Source organism: Chaetura pelagica, unplaced genomic scaffold (assembly GCF_000747805.2).
Source record: "Chaetura pelagica isolate M959 unplaced genomic scaffold, ChaPel_1.0 scaffold248, whole genome shotgun sequence".
NCBI classification, from domain to species: domain Eukaryota; kingdom Metazoa; phylum Chordata; class Aves; order Apodiformes; family Apodidae; genus Chaetura; species Chaetura pelagica.
In genome coordinates, this window is record NW_009954309.1 from 3569991 (window position 1) to 3591632 (window position 21642).

The 21642-nt window shown below is 37.8% G+C and overlaps 1 protein-coding gene across 1 annotated transcript; it reads left to right on the forward strand.

Moving 5' to 3' along the window:
* Window positions 1-28: 28 nt before the first annotated feature.
* PLEKHA1 (pleckstrin homology domain containing, family A (phosphoinositide binding specific) member 1) lies at window positions 29-20741 on the forward strand. The gene is made up of 11 exons (XM_010003977.1): window positions 29-183; window positions 2746-2802; window positions 4231-4276; window positions 6255-6352; window positions 8685-8816; window positions 9848-9991; window positions 10998-11066; window positions 14556-14620; window positions 15439-15502; window positions 16714-16803; window positions 20314-20741. The coding sequence occupies exons 1-11, from the start codon at window positions 43-45 to the stop codon at window positions 20641-20643; spliced, it is 1236 nt and encodes a 411-aa protein (XP_010002279.1). The 5' UTR covers window positions 29-42; the 3' UTR covers window positions 20644-20741.
* Window positions 20742-21642: the final 901 nt, after the last annotated feature.

The following is a 21642-nucleotide window of genomic DNA, read 5'->3' on the forward strand; positions in this document are numbered from 1 at the left end:
TTCTGTGCTTTTTGTTTTTCAGTGTGATGTTCAGGGTCAGAAATGCCTTATGTGGATCGTCAGAATCGCATTTGTGGTTTCCTAGATATTGAAGAAAATGAGAATAGTGGGAAATTTCTGCGGCGGTATTTCATTCTGGACACACGAGAGGACAGTCTGGTCTGGTACATGGATAACCCACAGGTGAGATGTTCTTGGCAGTAGTTTCCTGTCTTCTATCAGTTTCCAGTTTTTCAGATTTTTAAAACAAATTTATGTAAGAAAAATGGGGTGTCATCTTAGCTTATGGACCTGGAAGCTAGGGGAAAAAAATTGATTTATAAAATTATTTCACTTGTGTAGCTTAGTGTTTTTTCTCTGCCAATATATGCAGTCTATTAAAAAAAAATAGTTCATCTTTCTATAAATGTTACCAGTTGCATTTAATAGTAAAATATTAAAACCAACTTGAACAGGAATGAGTTGCCAACATGCAGAATCTTAAGTTTTGACAGGAGATTTAGGGATCATGAAGGAATCTGAATTTGATCCCCACATATAAATCAGTCATGGGTTATATTAATGTGTTGTATTCATTTTTTATTAGTTGCTTTGAGCAAGCACTGCAGGTTCTTACAGGTGCTGGGTAATGCTGTATAATACAACCAGAGGAGCCCAATCACAGCTAGCTTCACTGCACAAATCTTTTGATTCACCTTTAAGCTTATGTGGAAGTAGGAGTTGTTCTTGCACTGCATGAGTCAGCTGTCTCCTATTACTTTACCTCAACAGAATCAGTCATTGAGAAGCAATTTCTAATGATACTTGAAATTTCAATACAGTGTGAAGGATCTATGAGTGAGGAAAGCTTGTATCCATCCTGATGGACAGCATCCTGTCTGTGAAAGCTACTTTTACAATGTATGTGTATCAGTGTGTTTTCTAGCTGAGGGGAGGACAGATAATTGCTATGGGTTTGGAAACAGACAGTGGAAGAGTAGGATCTAGGTCAGCTGACAACTGTCTGCCAGAAGACTGCTTGTATACCATTCTGTCAGGAAGGCCACAGTTCAAATGCTGAGGTCTGCTGTTCAAAGGAACAAATGGAAAAAAAAAATTAAACAATGTCTAGTTCAATGAATGTGACTTGTGACTGAAGCATTCAGGAATTCTTACTGAGGAGTTAAAAAAAAATAACAAGAGACTTACAATGTTTGATCTCAATGAGTGATAAGAAGCAGTTCTTTTCTTCAATTTCTCCTGTGATACAACCTGAGCAGAAACTTGAATTGCCAGAGAAATTGCTGTTCATCAAAAGTTTTAAGACTAATGATACTTGCAGTGCATACCTTTTAAAGTTTTTAGTTTAAACTTATCTTTATTTTTTAATGATAAAGTTGAATCTTGTTGATTTTTTTCTTCCATTGCTGCTTTGGTTTTGAAGAACTACAGAGCTTTTGTAGAGTCACTATGTGGAGACCATTCTTAATCCTTCAAGGGATTAAATTCTTCACGTAGGATGAGTCTATGGTTTGTGTAGAATTTCACTGGGCCCTTTGTTGCTGATAGAAGTTCTCTATTTGTGTCTGTGAAAATCAGTTCACCTGTTCAAAGAAACAGTGTTTTTAAGCCACCATTCACCACACTTTATTATCTTAATAAAGAACATAAAACTGGTGTATGCTGGGATCAAAATCGTTCTGATAAAGCAAAACTTAAAATGTTTTATTTGGGCAGAATGAGATGACTTTTTTATTATTTCAGTCTTACCTGTCTATAGTAAACCTGACCTAGTTCTTACCTTTGAAATATGAATGGAATATAATCCAATTATTTGTCTGTCTTTCTGAGTATGTGGGTAGCATTGGGCTCCTTTTTGTGATGCAGAAGTTCATAAGGCACTATGAAATAATGGAGAGGCCCAGGAAGCAGATGCAGAACCACTCTTAGGGTCTCCAGGGAGGCCTGTAGTGGGAAGAATGATACTGTAACATAAGGAGTCCTTTTGAAAGTAAAAATTGCAATGGAAAAAAGTAGATGGAAAACGGTGCTCTATTTAAAGGAAAAAAAATTACAAAGCCCATTTTGTCAGAAACAGTTAATAATGAAGGTAACCGTGGTTTGTGGTGCTCACTTCTTTATCTGTTGTATTTCTTGGTTATTAGCTGATGGTGAATAGTAGTGTAAATGTTAAGACTAGTGTATATGTATATATATACATACATGGATGTATATAGCCAACAGACAACTCCTTTCTGAGTTGTAGATCTATTAACTGCAACTATAGGAAGTACCACGATCTCTCCCTGAAATAACTTTTATATTAAATGATAAGACTGATTTTTCAATCTGTTTTGGAAAATATGTGAAATGGCCTTTTGAAGTATCTGCCATAATGTATGAATGTCACTTCTTGTCCCTTCTTGTCCCTTCCGCCTGCCATGCTCAAAATACATAAGACTCCAACATCTGTTAAGGAAAAAGTGTTCTCTCCGGATTTCCTGGATGCAGAACTGCAAGAATCCTTTTCCTCTAGGAAAATACATGAACCTCTGAAACAATTACTATTTGTATTGTTCCTAGCAGTCTTTCTGTTTTTAGTTGATTAACAGATGTGTGTATAATAAACAAGTAGTTTAGATCCTGTTTCAAGCATACATTGTGTATTGTCTATACAAACACCTAGGGTTTTCTTTTTGTCTGTGGTATTATTAGCTTTTTATGTGTAAACACTGACTGTGATTTGTAACATATGATTTGTTTCAGAACCTTCCCTCAGGATCCCCACCTGTTGGAGTCATTAAACTTACCTATATTTCAAAGGTAAGATAATATGTAAGACACTTGTTGCTAAATTTTTGGCCATAACGACTGATTACTGCTTCTGGAGCCCTCAACTGTAGACAATATTAAATGCCCCATGTAGTACATGGAAAGCATTTTGCTTGTGTGCTGCTCCTGACTTCTAGAGAAGTGTTGCCAGCACTGCAATAGTATCAGGCTAGAAAAGGAGCAGACTAATAGCTGTGTTGCCTAGGTTTGTTCTGTGATTTCAAATGGCAATTCTGTTCTGCATAAAATGAATATTTCTGAACTGTATTTTTCAGTTCTTTGAGTATTTTAATTCCAGTTGGTCTTGGATAAAAGAGACCCTTTGTGAGGTGGAAGATAAGTCTTTTGGGGTGATTGTGTGCAAGAACATAAACATTTCTAGGAAATACGTAGTTCATTACACTCTGTATATACACCCTTCCAAATACGTCTGAATAAAACTGAACTCAGAAAGTCTCTATTGTTAAACTTGCAGCAGATGCTGCATTAACAAATAAGTGGAGAAAAACAATTTACCTTCTCTTCTGCTGGTTTCTAATTTTTCCTTTGCTTTCCTTGTTGTCATACTGTACTTTCCCACCTTCCTTGTTCTGGTGGGTTTTGTTGCAATTCTTGTAAAAGGTATGATTGCTGGCTATTGAAGTACAGACATATCTGTGGAGACCTACTTTTGTCCTTCCTGTTTTTTGTTCCTTCTGTGCTTACTGTGCCCCAAACTCACAATTGTCATCTTAAGGAATCTGAAATCTTGTGTCTCAGTTTCAATGGGAGCAGGAGTGGTGACCTGTGCCTTTGCACCTGTGTGCAGCTTTGGAGGCAGCTCAAGTGGAGGCTCTGTTTACCTTTCCATGGGTGTTCTTGTCATGTAGTGTGTGTTTTGTGTTTCTGGCAAATAAAAAAACCTAAGTTTTGATATGAGGGACTGCTTTGCCTTCTCCCCCACCCTTGACAGAAGTGCTTTATAATGTGAAGGTTGGCAGTGCCTCTCTAAACAGGAAAACAGGACACCTGCTTCTCTCCTCTCACAACACAGACACACTTCAGAGACTCCTGAAGAAAAGTTTTAATGAACCAAAATACCTCCAATGTCCCTGACAGTATGAAATGTCCTTGAATTTGTAGTTTAGTTGAGATGCAGAACTTCAAAATGCAAGTAGAAGTCTTGTTTTCAGTGTTTGGAAATGAATCCTTAAGGCATCAGAACATACGGTTTAAGTTGCCTTCTTACCATACATTGCACATCTTCGGCTAAATTTTATGTAGCATTTTGTAATTATATCTCTATATCTTTATTCTTTACAATCTTGCTATGCTGCTCATCTTCAAATTTAGCCACTTGAAAGAGAGAGAAAAATACTGTGATATCTGTTGTTTCTTTTGTGTGCACAGTGGCATTTATAATCTTCATTTCCCTACTAGGTTAGTGATGCAACTAAGCTGAGGCCAAAGGCAGAATTCTGTTTTGGTAAGTCCCTACATGCTGCAGGTGCATCAAGTACTTTCTTCAGAAGTTTGAATCCAAGATAATGTTCTGCAATTCAGTTACTAGATAGACCTGATGGTGTATTTTTTAAAAATGCCTTGTATTGTACTGTTTAATGTGAGGGAAATACAGCTTCTTCATAAGGTGTTTTATGGCTTTTCATATTGCAGCTTGATGAGGAGTAGGTAGGAGCTGTTTTTCAGATGTTTGAAATTTTTGAGGCATTAACAAGGTAATAAAAAATGTTGGGTGTTTTCAGAAACATGGCATGCCTGTCAGCTATGAAGGCAAATAATTTAATTATGTTACATCTGTATAACTGGTAGAAGAGTTGATTTAATTGATCTAAAAAAGCTGTCAGCCAATCCTCTTAATGATAAATTTCAGCCTCTATTGCTGAGCCAAAGAAAAAATTTGTTTGGAATACCTGCCAGGTTTATTGGTACTTAAACTTTTTAAAACTTGAATAAAGCTTTAGATAATCAAAAAAGACCCTTAAGGTCTTTTTAAAGATTTTTAAAGTAATTTATCCAAAATTTACGATTGTTCCAGATTTTTTTCACATTCACAGTAGTACATGTAGAGACTGTAATCAGATTCTTCTGTGTTTATGAATACCCATTCTTTACAGCTGCATTCCCCTTAGGGTTTTAGAAATGCAGCCTGGAGGTTTTGTGACAGTTGAGGTGTCCTTTGCCACGTGTGGTGTTATACAGGCCCAAAGAAGGCAGCTCCACTGGACATGTGCAGTCTGTGTCTTGGAGCTCATGAAACACTGGGTGATTCACCCCATATGAAAAGCTCCAGGGATTCTGGAGTGGCACCTGGTGTGTCAGTTTAGTGCCACCTGCAGATTCCTCTGCACATGTGTATGAAAGTGTTTGTCACCATCACTTGTAAAGTGGCTCTTGTCAGTGACCACTAAGATGCTGCTCAAAGCTTCTAATATTTCTGGTTATGAAAGTGTTTTTGATACTTTTTAAAGGAAAAAAATACATCTTTTGTCTTTCTATTTAAATAGCAGAAGTTGCTGTTTCAGTCAGCTCATCATACTGTATACATCATTCCGTATTTTGAATTTATATTTGCATCTAATAATGTTTGCTTTGAACCATTCACTTTGGGGAGAAAGATGACAGAAGAGTCAAAATTACCTATTTATGGCAGATGTTTACTGTTAGTAATGAGCTGAAGAACTGTTATGTTACAGGTAGAGCAGCAAAATCTGTTCAAACTTTAGCTGAATGTCTCAGTTCTGGAAAGGTCTTAGTCACTGTTCACCTTGAAACTAATTGTAGGATAAGTTTTTAGAGATTGTGAGGAAAAATAGCTGTGACTTCTTTTTTTTTTCCTGTTACACAGAAATATATTTGTCCTTTTTGGATAAAGCTATGCTAGATTTTTGCGAGGTAGATATATAGATTTACAAAAAATAATGCTTTCTTAACCAAGTCACCAAGGTAAAGTTTATTTTCTGGCTATTTGAAATTTGTTTGGTCCTGGGTGTCATAAGCTTAGTAATCAATACTGATTTTTCAACAAATTAAAAAAAAATGATCAGTGACACAAATGAGTTTGTTGCAAAGGGTAACAGATTAAAAAGGATTAAAAGGAAACTGAAGTAGTCCCCCAGTATAAAACTAGTGCTTAGGGAAAATGAGACAAGTAGCTGTAGAAAACTCTGATAAAATTCAAATCTGTATTTCCATGTAATAAAAATAATTTAACAGATTCTGTCTGATACCATTTAAGTGGAGAGCTTTAAAAACAAAAAGGTTTTTTAGAATAAAGTCAGCCTGTCAAGTGGATGTATGTATCTTAAGATGACTTTCTAAAAAGAAGTACAGCAGAGATCTTAAATACTTGAACTGGATTTTTTCCATATCCATTATTTTTATCATGGTATTAAGTTTGCTCTTAAATTTCAGTATTGTTAACTTTTCATAATGGTTTTTAACAGTTATGAATGCAGGGATGAGAAAATACTTTCTACAAGCCAATGATCAGCAGGACCTTGTTGAATGGGTTAATGTTCTGAACAAAGCTACCAAAATCACAGTAAGTGGTTGAGTTGGTATTTACCAGTTCTTTCAAATGGTTCTTCTATGTAACTTTGCTGCCATTTTTTATGCGAGAATAGTCTTTTTATCTTTACAAAAAGTCTCAGCTTGGATGTCCAAAACTTGGAGAAACTGTGCAGAATTTCCCCTAAAAATGAGTTAATTTTACTTTTTGCTTTGGAAATTAGACAAAAATATGATTATCTTTTTCATGAAAGCAGATGATCATCTCTAATAATTTAAAATGACCCACATACATTTGCTATTCATTGAAACATCCAGAAGACACTTGCAAGCAGTGAAAAGATGCACATACATTTGCCTGGTGCAAAAAGTTTCTCTAAGTATCACTAAAATAAGGAGCAAACACATCATGACTTGTTCCAAAGGCTCTCTCCTGATTTCAAGTAACATCCATTCAAGGAAACATGAATGCATTCTTTTGATAAGTGTTAAATTACTTTAACAAGGACAGCTTGTTATCACGTGATAGAAAAATGCATTACCTCAGTTTTTTTTCAGGAGGCAGAAGTTAAAGGGTTTTTTCTGTCCAGTTTTGGGGAAGTGGTGACATGAACTTGTTTTGAGAGCATACCATAACAAAGGAGGGGTTCTGGGCATGAGGGTGGTCATTTGTATTTGTTGTCAGTAATTTTCTCAGTTTTAGGTTACCTGAAGAGGTTTCCATGAGTTGCTTGTATTGTTTTAACCTAGCCATTTCTTTGGAAACATTGCTACTAATAATAAATAAATGAACCAAAACCACAAAGCTTTCTCACTTGGTTTTTTTGTAAGGAGGACACACCACAGCCATGCTTGAATTGCTTCCAGTTCAAGGAATTGAGTGAATAAAGAATTAATTGTATCAAATTAGAATGGAGTCTGAAAGCTGTTTATCCTGTGTTCAACTTGCATTCTAAATGGCTGGTGAAATTATTAGTACTTTTTGTCTTTGAAAGACCAAGCCTTTGAACTGGTAATCTGCTCAGAGGTTATTTATTATGGCCAGTTATTTAATAAAATAATCAGTATTATTTAATTTTCATATGAGCCTTATTTGCTGTGGAATGTTGCCCTCCAAAATTCGTCTCATTTTTTTAGTCCTCCGAGTGCTGATAATTTCAAAATAGCTCTGGACCTTTGCAGCCTGGCACATTGTGTGCCTATTTATGAGTACTGTTTGAAAATGCACTCATATGAGAAGGTGGTTGTGGGTTTGATCTGTAACATTTTTAAGAAGGAGTTTGACAGCTGAAGCACTTACCCAATACAGCTGCAGCTACCAGCCCCTGGCGTTTGTGCTCTCAGGACTCTTTGTGCTTCTTTGCAGGCAGTTTGTTTGTAAATGAAGCGGTGCTGGGCATAGAACTAGAATTGCAGCAGACTATAAAGTAGCTTTGTTTGTGTCTGTGTCAGTTCAATTTCCAGTTGTGAATGTGCCAAAGTCTTGCATGGTAACACGCTGTGTAGAGACAGTTTGGGTGTCCCTTCTTTCAGAAGGAATTTGCGTGTCCTGTGTAAATATCCAATAGGTTGGTGACTAGGATATTTTGGTATGAAACTCTTGATCTCTTCTTGTTAAAGTCACTTCAGATTTACTGGTTTAATGTTAGGGGTGAAAGGAAAATGAAAATGAAATGAAAATGTCTTAGCTTACAGATGTTTACTTCTTGCACAAATTTGAGTAAAACATTTAAGCTCAAGACACTTACTGGGGAAATTAAATTGCCTTGGTGTTTTGATTGCTTTAGTTCCACACTTGAGATAATTATCTGATAGGTAATGATAGAAATAGGTGGGGTCATTGTGGACAGAATTCAGCAGTGTAAGTAGGATTGATGGAGGCAGCGCACACAGTCTTCGTGCCAGGGACTGGAATGCCATGTAAATGCCATGCTGGTTGGGCATCCTGTTTGACAAAAGTCTCAATACTGTAGCTTTGTGTTCATGGCCCTCCTGTGCTTGCTCCACAGGCAGTGGGGCATCTCCAGTCTAAAGCACTTCTTACTAAAACTGAAAGGATGTGAAAAATGAGGAACTAGTTCTTCAGCAAGTTAGCAGTGCTTCTTGAAGATCCAGTATAGCACTTATGGCAAAGCGGGGAGTTGGTTTTTCAGATTGAGACACCTGGTGAAATGTCTTTCTTGGCACCAGTTTTCTTCTGAGAACTTAAGAGTAGCCATTGCAACAAACTTTCATTTTACAAATTTTACTAATTAGCATTTGTTAAATCCTGAAGACAAATAAAAAATGCTAGAATAATGAATTAGGGCTTTTTAATTAATGTCTTCATAAAATTCTTTATGTTCATTATCATCTTTCACTTTCAGGTACCAAAGCAGTCTGATCCTCTGTGTCAAATGGATAATGCAAATCGCCAAGCTGAAAGCCCAGCTGGAAAGAAGCAAGTGTCTTACAGGACAGAAATAGTTGGTGGTGTTCCTATCATTACACCTACCCAGGTAATACCCTTAGAACAAACGTGGTATTGTCTGTTAGAGGAAGCTTTGTTGTTTGACAGGTGAGGGACGATAGGTTCTGTGTCACAATATAGCTGTCAGCTTCTCCCCTTGCTCAGAGGAGTTTACACTTGGGAGCAAACCAGAAAATATCTTTGCTGTATAAGTTCTGTCTTTGACTTGGAATCCAGGTTTGGTTTTCCTCTTAAAAACTAGATCTAGAAAGGCTCAGAGAAAGGTTTTGAGGATGATTGGTCCATGTGAGATGATCTTCATATGGGTGGGCTAGCATTCTGCTGTGTGCAGAAGAAATAACTGCAAGGTGCAGGAGCTCTACAGAACCGTGACTGGCAGAAGTGGATGCTGTAAACTTTCTTTTCCACTGTGAGACCTATGGGCTTTTAAACAAAGCTGATAGTGCAACCAAGTGAAACAAAGGGAATGAGTTCTCTCAGTGAGTAACGAAACATGAGGTACTCATGAAAGGGGACATGGATGCAAGAAACTTTTCTGAGTTTTAGAGACTGGACAAGCTCATGGAAGAAGAATCTATGCAGCATTAAAGATACAGACCTGTATCTGCTGCTGGATGTAAATGACATGTATATATCTGAACTGCGTTTAAAAATGTAGTGAATTCTGATGTGTCTTACAATGCTAGAAACAGTTTTTTCTTTTCTGTAGCTACGTCCGGTGTTTTGCCCTAAAAGCCACGCTAAGAGTTTGCACTAAATACATGCATATATCTTCTTTTTAGGTCTAACGTTCTTCATTGAGTGTCTGTACATATTGTTTGAGAATATTCAGCACTTTCTTAGTGTAGTTTCTAAATGGAGCTTGTAAGTACTCAGAGTCCTTGGGGAGTCTCATTAGTTGCCTCTAGAAATAAGTTGAAACATTTTGTCCTTTCAGACAAATTGGAAATGGGGTTTGTGAACATGGGATGATCCAGTTATTCCCTATTCTAACTAGTATAGTTATTCTTTTACCTTTTGAAAAAACAGAATATTCTGAACTTTCCTGCTTTTTTCTAGAAAGAAGAAATCAGTGAGTGCAGTGAAGGGAGCGATAGGAATTATTTGAAACGGTCACAAAGTCACCTTCATTATTTTACTGCTAAGCATCCCCCAGATAATGCTATTATCAAAGCTGGCTACTGTGTAAAACAAGGAGCAGTGGTAAGTATTTGAGATCAGTTTGTTTCACTAATGAAGAGCAAAGATCTTAAGATGGTAGTTGTACTTCTCAGGTAGATTATTAAACAAAAAAAAATAAAATTACTAATAACTTCAGCACTACTGACAAGGTTAAGGATGGCTAAAGATAAAACTGACTCTTCAGTAGCATGTAATTTGTGTGTCTGTGTTGGTTCTTTTCATAACTTGCATCAGTGTTACATGGTTGGAGCTGTTTTGTAGAGGAAAAGTTGTGTGCACAGACTTTCACATTCTGGTTAGTGAATTAGTTAGGAGTTCTGTTCTACAGTTCTGTAAAGATCTTTATTGCACTTACTAGAAGTATCTAAATTAAGGCAGAAGTTCAATGCCTGCATGCTTTTTAATTCACCAAAATGTTTAGAAAAAAGTGATTTTTTTCAGTTCAGAGGAAGAATTGGACAACTTGGCAGACTGATTAATACAAGTGGAGCTATTCACATGTTGCCTGGCTAAAAGAGAGAACAGATAGTTCAGAGTAAGCAAGATACATGTACTTTGTGACTTCTCAGGTTCATTTGATCTTGGATTATGAAGCTTCTTTTTGTAACATGCCTTTTTTTAAAAGAACTGGAAACCTTAACTGCACTGTCTTTTAACATTTCTTGCAGGGTATTTGTGTTGTTGAGTTGCTACAGTTTCAGTGGAGATGGTTGAAAAGTTCTTAAAATAAAAAACAATAGCTTCCAGATTTTTAAATTTTTGCAGTTTTCCAAGAAAGATGGTTGGGTTGAGTCTTGCTGAATTATTTGGAGGCACTACATTAAAACACATATATATATACACCAGACATATAAATAAATATGTAATATATATTAAAAATATGGTAGATGGACAATTATAAATAGCAATTAGAGAATGTCAGAGTAGAATTGTAACTATAATTCTATAAATATATAACTAATATATAACATGTAAGTATGTTTGTGCATATATAAAAAATGCATCCATATTTCTTTTCTTTTAACAGATGAAGAACTGGAAGAGAAGATACTTTCAGTTAGATGAAAACACAATAGGATATTTCAAGTCTGAACTGGTAAGTTTCCAAAAGTGTGTTATTTTCCACTGATAGTTGCAAGAAAACATGAGGGTGCTATGCTGATCCTGAACTCTTAGCTCTGAACTGTAGTAACTTCTCCTGATTGGGAAGAGCAAAAGATTACTAGTGTCACTCAAGCTGGACTTCTGTCTTCTGTTTGGGAACCTGGCTGCAGGGCACTGGAGTAATAGGATAGATTCTGCAGTCACCCTGATATTTATGTCTGATAACTTAAGTCACTTTGTACTTGCATGTAATTATGTTTCTGAAACAGCTGATGATAATGTGCAGAGACAGAACTGTAACCTTGCAGTTCAGAGTTTAAAGTTAGGATTATGGGGTGTTTTGTCATACAACTGATGGGATCTTTTCCTATACACTTCCTTCACAAGGGCAGCCAAGACAGGCCAAGAAATCTGCTGTTCATAAGCAACATTTTAAGTTTGTTTTGGTTTCATGATCTTTGCTATCCACTTAACCACTCTTGAACCTTTTGACCAATTTTGACCAAATGCTAAGTGCCTTCAGGCTTTGTGTAAAAATGAAGTGGCTTGTACTGCAGTCTGTTTTTCCCAGTAAGAAATCCCAGACTTACTAAACATGAGAACAGCTGCATATGAGGAATAAACTCTTGAGTTGTACGATATTATAGATCCAGGAAAACTGAGTTTAGCAGCCAACTAAGAGGCAAAATGTCAAGAAGCCAAATTTCAGGCTCTTTTTTAAGAGAACTTCTGCTTTACTTTTAATAAGGGAATGCAACAGTAGCAGGAGCTTGATCTTACATCATTGTCTTTGTTAAGCTGTCAGCATAACACAACGTTGTCTACAGTAAACCCTCTGTTTTTAAAAAACTGAGTGCAGATTGCTCACAAGCAAATTCTAACTCAATGAAGACTTCTGCTGTGTGAGAGTATGCTGGAAAGATGATACAAATGCATACACTTGGTGTTTCATCGTACTCCCTTTCAATTTAACTGTTTTGAACAGTATAAAATCTTGTAGTGTCCTCTGTCCTTCAGGCTAATATCCCCTTGCTGCAGTTTGAGGAAGGTACTGGGATTGACCAGCTGTCAGACAACAGGGAAGTAGATCTTGCTTCAGTTTTTTACTGAAAGCAGTCAGTCATCTCCTTATCAGGGAAGTGAGTGCTGAATAGATAGAAAATACAGAATCATAGAATCACAGACTGTTTGGGGTTGGAAAGGACCTTAAAGATCATCAGGTTCCAACCCTCTCTGCCATGGGCAGGGACACCTCCCAGTAGACCAAGTTGCTCTAAGCCCCATCCAACCTGACCTTGAACACTTCCAGGGATGGTGCAGCCACAGCTTCTCTGGGCAACCTGTGGCAGTGTCTCACCACTCTCATACTAAAGAATTTCCTCCTAATGTCTAACCTAAATCTCCCCTCTTCCAATTTAATGCCATAACCCCTCATCCTATCACTCCATGCCCCTGTAAAAAACCCTTCTCCAGCTTTCCTGTTGCCCCTTCAGGCACTGGAAGGTGCTCTGAGGTCTCCCTGGAGCCTTCTCTTCTCCAGACTTAACAGCCCCAATTCTCTCAGCCTGTTAAGAGTGTCCTTTTATTGGGTTATAGTGGTTAATCAAAAAATTCCATGGTTAGGAAATCTGATTGTGTTTCATATATATTTCTTGAACAATTAGGATCTGTCTTATCTGAAACATACATGTTGGAGAGACATTTAATCTGTACTGGAAAGAGCAAAACTTTCACAGAGCACAGTCCGCCAAGAAGAAAACACCTGCAGCAGCTTAACCATGTATTTATCAGGCTTTTATGTATCTCCTGCAGTCACAAAAAGAAGTAGAGTGCTCTATTCTGAAGATTGCAAGTGGTGAAGGATTTCTTTCAGCTATGTATGGCATCTCAGTTTCCCTAATCACCTCCTGTTCCTAATGAGAGTAGCACAGTGACAGGAAAACAAGTTAAACAGGGAAATTTTTTTTTGTCATGTCTTTGTGGTTAAGAAGGCTGTGGCATGGAGGTCGTATTCAGCTAGTGTAGCATCAGACTCCTAACACTGTAAAAACCTCTTTCTGTTGGACTTCAGTTACCAGTAGCTCCAATCTTCAGTCAAGGGTGGCTCTTACTTGAAGTTAGTTTGTCTTGGCAGCCAGCCTGCTCACCAGTACTTCAAATGGCTCTTACTGGGTATCTTGAGATAACCAGAGATATGTTGGTTTGCATCTGTAGAAATGTTTCTGAGTTCTGTGCCCTCAAGAATGTAAGAAATGTTGGGTTATTTTAAATTAAAAAATATGTAGACTCAGGGGATTTTATTGTTATGGTTGGTCAGTGTCCTGTCCATCCCTCTGCTTCATACCCTTTTTGCAGTTTGAGGAAGAGCCCTTGCCAGTCTTCAGGTGGAGCACAGTGGTATACAGGCAATATCAGCCTTGGAAAATTATAGTTTCTGAGGTGATGTGTTCCCTGCAGTGGGTGTCTGTTCCAGGAGTGATTGTGCAGTTCATGTTTGATGTCTTACTTTGGAAGCTCCATTGTAATGGATGAGTGAACCTAGGAAGAACAGGGAGGGGAGAGAGGCAGAATAGCAGAAAACACTGAGTTTTAAAATGTGTGCATTTGATCTGCTGTAGAGACAAGTGGTCTAATGAAAACTGAGGTTTGAGAATGGTTATATTTAGGTGACATTTCCTGTTTGCTGTAACAACATAAATCTCTTAAATGTATATAGCAGAAATTATAAAGAAAGTAGTCTTTCCAGGGCAGGCAGCTCTTGTTTTGTCTGTGAGCTGAAGCCAACTGAAAGTCCACTGTAACACTGCTTAAAAAAAACAACACCTTAGGAGGTGAAATAAATAGCTGTTTGTGTTTATGGCAACAGCCACAGGAAACAAGATAATGTATGACAGCACCGTGTCATGGCAAAAGTGAAGGTATTTGTTTGAGTGTTCTTACTTTTGTCCCTGTTGTGTGAAACTTTGTCAGAATTTTAACACTTTTGTTACAATAACAATTTTCATTCTTTAAGAATATTTGCTCTCTTACAGATTTTATTATTTTTTTGTGTTAGTTTTCACTGCACTGGATATAGGGTATAATTGATCTTATTGAAAGTCACGTCACTCAGTACAATTAACAGAGCATCTTACAGCATTCAATAATGATTTTACTGAAATGAGCTGCTTGAAGCCATATTCAATATTCTTATCTAGTTAGGGGAGATGGCAGGGGTGGTTGTCTGCATTATGGTAAGGTGAATTAATGTCTTGGGTTTTTTTACCTCTTCAGTTCATATCTTCTTCATTGCAAATGCCATGTTTGGTTGATTAATTGCAAATGCAAATTAAATTTTGGTTGATGTCATCTTTTACATAAGTGATTGCTGTGTCACAGAAGTCTGCTGCTGTCAACTGTCCTGACCTCTGGCTTTTGACTAATATTCTATTTGTTAGATATACTCTACTGAAATATTCTTGCCTTTTAAATTTTTTTTCAGGAAAAGGAGCCTCTCAGGGTTATACCACTTAAGGAGGTCCATAAAGTTCAGGAATGCAAACAGAGGTGAGCAGAGAAGCACTGATGTGGTGACATGGGATGTAGTACATGTTTTTTTTCATGGCTGGACTGCTCGGTGGAAACAATGGAGAACTTTTTAATAACTTCATTTGATGTATGCGCATGTAATGCTCTTCAATTACAGGACAGCAAGGAGTTTTGTGCATAAAACTGGTTCTAAGAGTTCTGCATTAGTGTGTGTTTCAAACCTGTAACATCCAGTAGAACTTAAATACTTTGGACAAGGGTGGAACAAAGGAATATCATGAGTTAGAGCTGTCTGATTTGAGGCAGCAATTTTAGGAGTCTCTCTTCTGCTTATATAAATCTCTAAGTCTCATTATCTTATAATATTAAATGTCTGTATTTAGATGAGAACCCTCTTCTTTGTGCTGTTTCCCTCCCACCAAATGGCAACATACTAAGAGATTAATTGACTCCCTAGTAGTTTTTTTTAGCAGGCTACTGTTCAGGACTAATACTTTGCAAAGATATAACAGAATCTATATATGAAGTTGGACAGAAATTTTACTAAAGCAATACGTATTTCTAAACTTAGCATGATGTGGTTTAGAATGTTCCAATTAAAAGTATATGTAGTAGCACACATGCCACTGGTAAATGAAAGTGAGAAACTAAAATGAGTGAGAGATGCTGGTTTTCTTTTCCTAGTCAGTGTTTACCAAAAAACCCAGCAGTAGAGTGATAAAGAAATGCAGAGTTCTTCAGACAAAAAATGCTTTGGTTCTCTGCACATCATAGAGTCTTTCAGAAATAGTAAGTTGTACTTACTGTTGAAGTATCTTTGTGTGTTTCATTTACAGTGATATAATGATGAGAGACAATCTCTTTGAAATTGTAACAACTTCTCGAACCTTTTATGTACAGGTAATTTCTGTTTTTTTTTTAACTTTGGGCAAAACTAGGAGACTCTCATAGTCAAAGCAAAGAAGCTGGTTTGCTTTTAAGATTGTATTTAACTGTGCCATGATTTTCAGAGAGAATGTGCTTTTCCTGTTTCAGAAAGAGGCATATACAAAATGCTCCATATGACAGCAACTCATATATGTTGGTATTGTATGAAAGCAATAAATTAATCCCAATGTGATTTTGTTGGTATTTGGGTCTTCAGATTTTGTAGTATCTGCTCAAATCTTTTATTTTGAAGTACTGAATTTTTGTGCACAGTAATTGAGGTCTCACAGTCAAGTTAGTTGCCACATGAAAATACCTACTTGAAGAACAGCAACATTTAGATTTCAGTATCTGTTTGGTATCATGTATCCATATGCACTTTATTCCCTGCATTCATAGAACGTTTTAAATATCTGGATATGCACATCACAAAGACTTGCTTTCTCCAGATGGGTGGGAATCTGATGCTTATAGCATTGGAAGTATCTTGTGTAGGATCAGAAAGGCCTGGATAGCCTAACACAGGCAGTACTGCCAGATGCTAAGTTATGAGCTGTCCTGTAACTGAACATAATGAAGTGACAAGTTGCAGATATTTCATGCTGGGTAGATGTGCTAGTTTAATAAAGCTGCAAGCTAATTAGGAGACAGCTTTGGCTTTTCATCTGTCTTTATCCCAGATATGTGCACTCTTGGTATTCACTGTTAATCTGTTGCATCTTTGTTGGAGTGTGTTGTTCCAAGAGTACGTAGAGCTGACCCCTGACAGAGGCTGATTTTTATTTGACCATAAATCTTCAGTAAACACCTCATAGAAAAAGTGCAGCAAGAACTGCCAAGTACAGAAGTTGTCACTGGCCAAAGTCTGCTCAGAGGGTTCAACAGATCTCCTGTCAGAATTTCTGTGGGCACTTCAATTTTTTTTTGTTGCCTGGAAGTAAAATTTTGAGTCTAGAGGATGCAAATAGCATAAAACCTCTTAGTCTTGCCAATGACTGATATAACTATATACATTCAATAGCAAATCCAGTGAAGAAATATCTGGGTTAAATGCAAGTCCCCGTGGCTTTAAATAACAGACCACTAAAGCAAGGGAAGGCTGTCAGTTTTATGCAGGTGGGCAGGACACTGGAGGAGCTTGAGAGTTGATTTTTGTGACACATAATGCATGTTGTTTGCTGCAGGCTGACAGCCCAGAGGACATGCACAGCTGGATAAAAGCAATTTCTGGGGCTATTGTAGCACAACGGGGACCTGGAAGATCAGCAGCTTCCGTATGTTATTCTGAACCTCAGAGAAAATGTGATTAGTTGATGTTTATTTATACACATGAAGTTCTAGATGTTTCTCCCTTTCTCCTCTCCTCTCTCCTGTCCTGTAGTAATGTGGCATCTTTGCATGAACTTTCATAGGTTGGCATAAAATATTTTGCCTTTTTAATTGAGCACTTATCTTAGTCTTACATGTATGTAACTTTATGTGCATCGTGTTGTCTTGGACACGTAGATCATGCAAGTGCTAACCTGGAAAAATTCCTCTCAGCTCAGTATGATGTGTCACTGTGCTGCTACTAGTTGGGAAGTAAAGCTGAAACTTTTAAATTCCTGCGAGGTTGCTGAAGTTTGCAATCAAATGGCAATATCTTAATTTATTTTTAGTAACTCTCACAACTGACTTGTCATTCTTTTCTGGTAGTTTATTGTAGATGCACATTCAGATTTAAAGTAACTTCTCTAAGAGTTCTCTGCTTGCATGAATTAGTTTTTGCTGTTGGAAATGTAGTGTGAACACCATCTGGCATTGCTGGAGTGAGGCACTGTGACAAATCTCAGTATTTGGAGCCATGTGGATGCCCACATTTCATACCTACTTGCATTTACCTGTGTTAGGTGTTCAGCACAGAGCACATCAACGTGTGAGCAGTGAAGGTTACTGCAGTGTCACAGTGTCTCCAAGTACGTCCAGATTTAACAAACCAAATGCTTTACAGTTCAGGTGTTGGAGCTCTGGTTTTCCCTCTCTGGCTATGGGATGTTTTGTAATAAGCTGAATATATCATTACCCCCATAATCTGAAATAGAACAATTTAAATCTGGCTCTTGCATTGGCATTGATATATGTTTCTGTCAGCTCAATCTAAGCTCTCAGTTACTTTTTGCAGCCAGGAGCTGCTTCGTGCTTTGAAGTAAAACTTCCTATCATCAATTTTATTTCTTGTGGGGGCAATGAAAATATGCAGGTGACTCTTTGTGTATGCTTTTGGTTTTTTGTGGGGCTAACTGAGCAATCTAGCTATGACTGTTTGCAACACTTCTTTCTTTTTTCCCTGTCTTCTCTTCTTTCCCCAAGTCTAGGTTACTCTAATCTTAGCTTTGCACTGTGTTCCAGATGCGGCAGGCCAGAAGGCTGTCGAATCCTTGTATACAGAGGTATACATCAAGAACTGGTGAATGCAGCACGTATGTGGGCTCTCATGTAAACTTGCCTTCTCCACAGAGGGCTAGGACTAGAGACTTAATTTGCACTGTAAAAACCTAAAAATAATGCTGCCTGTTGTCATTACTGAAAACTAACTTGTAAATGAGATCAGTCACGTACAGGTTTGCGCTCTTTTTTTTTCCTTTTAAAATAATTGGAGATTAAAAAAGGCAAAAACATGCATTTGTATTTCAAAGCATCCTGCATATTGAAACAGAAGTCACACAATGTCGTTTTTAAAAGGAAGGTATTAAAATGGATTTGCATGAGAGTTCATATTTCCATTTTACTTTACACCTCTTTGAAACTGCGCAAAAGCAAGATTAAACTTCAGCTACCCACAAACTAATACAGATGCGTGCACACAAAACCTCTGCACCACATAACCCAAGCAATTGGAAGGATAATTTTGTAGCCTGATTTGCATGGCTTAGAAGTCTCTGCATGGAATTATTACTTCAAACATAGAAGCATTGTAATGTATAATCACTACGCTGTTCAAAGCAGTCCCCCGTAAGAGCAATAATATAGCAGCATAGTCTCTTAACTGTGAAATTACAGTCAGTGTGGGTAGTAAAATTTGAATATCCTTCAGCTGCATTTAGCAAAAAAGTTTATTATAGAGATCTTGCCCTAATATCCCTTTTGTCGTAATTGTTGAACTAAAATTATTGACTAGTAGGTAAATCACTAAATCCTGTATTCTCCTGAAGCAAATGTTTTTCTTAAAAGTGGAGTATCAAGCCAAGTATGAAAGGCAGCAATGTAAATCATGTGAAATATGTCACTGAAACTGGACACAAAACTGAAGTCTAAAAGAGTGGCACATCTTCACCCAATAACATGAGTTGATTTATAAAAAGAAATACGGTAGTAGTTGGCAGGATCCATGATGATTTAATTTATGAATTCATGTCATAACATTCTAAAAGAAACTCTGAAAAGTGCTATGAAAAACTAAGTATTTCATTTAGAATGTATATTTGTATTTTGGACTCATATCTGTGATGGATTTTGTGCTAACAAATATGCTTGAAAACTGACTGGATTTGTGTACACACACGGGTTAGATTTCTGTAGTTTGTGTACTAATACTGGCTATGGCAGAAGTGACAGCAGCTCCTGATGCATGTGAAGTATTCACTGCATGTGGCTCATCGTTTAACACTGTGTCCAGCATGGACTTAGATATCCCTATGATATTAGATATTCCTAAATGTCAGGAGGAAATTCTTCACCATGAGGGTAGGAAGGTGCTGGAATGGAATTGCCCAGGGAGGTTGTGGAAGCCCCATCCCTGGAGGTGTTCAAGGCCAGGTTGGATGAGGCTTGTGCAGCCTGGTCTGGTGGGAGGTGTCCCTGCTTATGGCAGGGAGACTGGAACCTGATGATCTCTGAGGTCCCTTCCAACCTTCACCATTCTATGACTCTATGTATTTGAGACATCCTTAGGGAGTTGTTAGACAAGATGCAGAACCTGAGGAATGTTTGGCTGTGGAGATGCAGCTGGAAGTCAGGCAGGATATCCTAGCACATCTAAAATAACACTCTGCTCCTGTGCTTCAGGCATCCAAATCACTCCTAGGTAGTCTGGGAACTTGTTTCTGTCAATAAGTAAATGGTGGGAGATTATTTTCCCAGTATCAGTGTAACAGAGTTATGTAAAGGTCAACAGAATGGCAGTTAACAATAATAAACACAATAAATAACTTGACAATTAAAAGGAACAACTTAAAGATCAGGTTCCTCTCTAGGACCATTAACTTTGGAAATTGTTGCACAGTCTTGATAGCATAAAATAATTACTATTTTTGTTTGGTCCCTGGAACAAATTTTAGAGATAGGTACCCCAAGAAGAGGGAACAATGTGCATTATTTCAGGATTTAAGGTATGAGTGCCTGATGTGCATGAATAACTTTAAATACACTTTTCTCTTTGAAAGATGTCACTTTCATTGGCCTTTAAAGTGTGTATCTTCAAAAGGTTACCTAGCATCTTAGTAAAATGAGAAGCCTCAATTTGCTGGCCTGTGTTACAAAGTGTAAAGAGCTGCTGAGCTTGATTTGAGAAACTGTCTTCAGCTGAAGAAGCTGAGGTTGCTGTCACATGCTGCTGTAAGCTCACATTTAATAACAACACGCTGCCTTCAGAAAGCTCCTGCCTCCTGCTACTGTGGCTGATGCTTGGCTTTGTGTGTTTTCTGTCTTGATGGTGGTTTGTTTTTACTCCTGAGAGTGAAATCTGAACCTGCAGCTTTCCAACCTGATGTCGGTGTCACCACCTGACGTGTGTCCTTCTTTTCCAGGAGCATCCCGAGTCTTCTTCCGAACCCAACCATGCTCTCCGTTCTGCCTTCCCAGCCCCAGCCCCCTCACATTCCACAGCCCCTCACAGCAGCCCTCTGGTCCCAAACACTCACACCAAATACCCTGCCTTGGAGAAGCGAGGATTTCACGAATCTTTTACCAAGGCCAAGCCAGGGAGCTACAAGATCCAGGTTGTCGCTCCAAGAGAATCAGCTTCCAAAGTGACTGAAAGGGACCTCTGGGAACCCCGAAGGAAGAATGGCACTCAGGAACAGGATCCTGGCCTTGTGGATCTGGATGATGCAAGCCTTCCAGTTAGTGACGTGTAGTGATGGAAGTGTTTGGAGAATGATCCATTTGTTCGGTCCTCTAATTTCCTTGCTTGGACTTTGAACCAAAGAAAATGATAGGAAATGAGAACAAAAAAAAGCAACCACCAGAATACTGATTTTTATATATGTGTGTGTGTTTGTGCACACGTGTATATATAACCCATTTTATGTTGCCTTTCAGCTGAAGGTCAGAAATGGACCTTACACGTTTCCTCAAAGCCTGATAGTAAATCACTTAGGAGAGAGGGCCAAACTGCACAAGTTTAAAAAAAAAAAAAATGTAATCAAAAGACATAAAGTACTTCTGCAAAGTACCAGCAACTTGTCATTCCTAATCTGGCAAACTTAACAAATTTACAACTAGTGCTATATTGTGGAGAACTAATTGCCAACAAATGTGATTATTTCATATTGAACTACAGTAAGATTTTAGGCACAGGTGAGAATTGCTTCTCTCCGTGACTTTCAGATACCAGGAAATGCACAAAATGTTTCTTCTGTTCTTTAGGGTCAACAGTGTCAACTGATTTGTTATCAGAACAAGAATTCTGAACTCCCTTGGAATTCCAATTATGGTGCTGTAAAGTTTCCACTAAAATAATATTTTGAATAGTCAGCCTATTTTTTGATGCACTCCTAAAGGTGGGTTGTAACTCTTTGCACACGTGGATTTTCATGGACTGCATGTAATGGTGTTTTGGAGGGGGGGAGAAGAGAAATTGGACTTTTGATTTTGGACACTTTAGACCTTTTGAACCAAGCAGAGTTTATGTTGTATTACATTAGGCTTTGAAGCAATTATTTTTTTTCTAAATGTATTGTTTGGTGACTGTTTTGAGAATGGTTCTCTTGTCAGGGCTTTGTGAGCAGTTCTTGTTTCTAGGGTGGATCAGTGGAAGAGCTCCTCGTTTGGTTTTGTCATGATTGGTACTGAACTGTTCATAGTCATGCAGTTGTGGCCTCTAACTTTTGGTGCACTAATAATCTTAAGTGCCT

What these genes read in the sequence shown, in the direction of transcription:
- PLEKHA1 (XM_010003977.1), top strand. Translation starts at nt 43, where the DNA reads ATGCCTTATGTGGATCGTCAGAATCGCATTTGTGGTTTCCTAGATATT. An exon ending in GGTACATGGATAACCCACAG is followed by an intron (nt 184 to 2,745) that starts GTGAGATGTTCT and finishes GATTTGTTTCAG; the next exon opens with AACCTTCCCTCAGGATCCCC. An exon ending in GTTCAGGAATGCAAACAGAG is followed by an intron (nt 14,621 to 15,438) that starts GTGAGCAGAGAA and finishes TTTCATTTACAG; the next exon opens with TGATATAATGATGAGAGACA.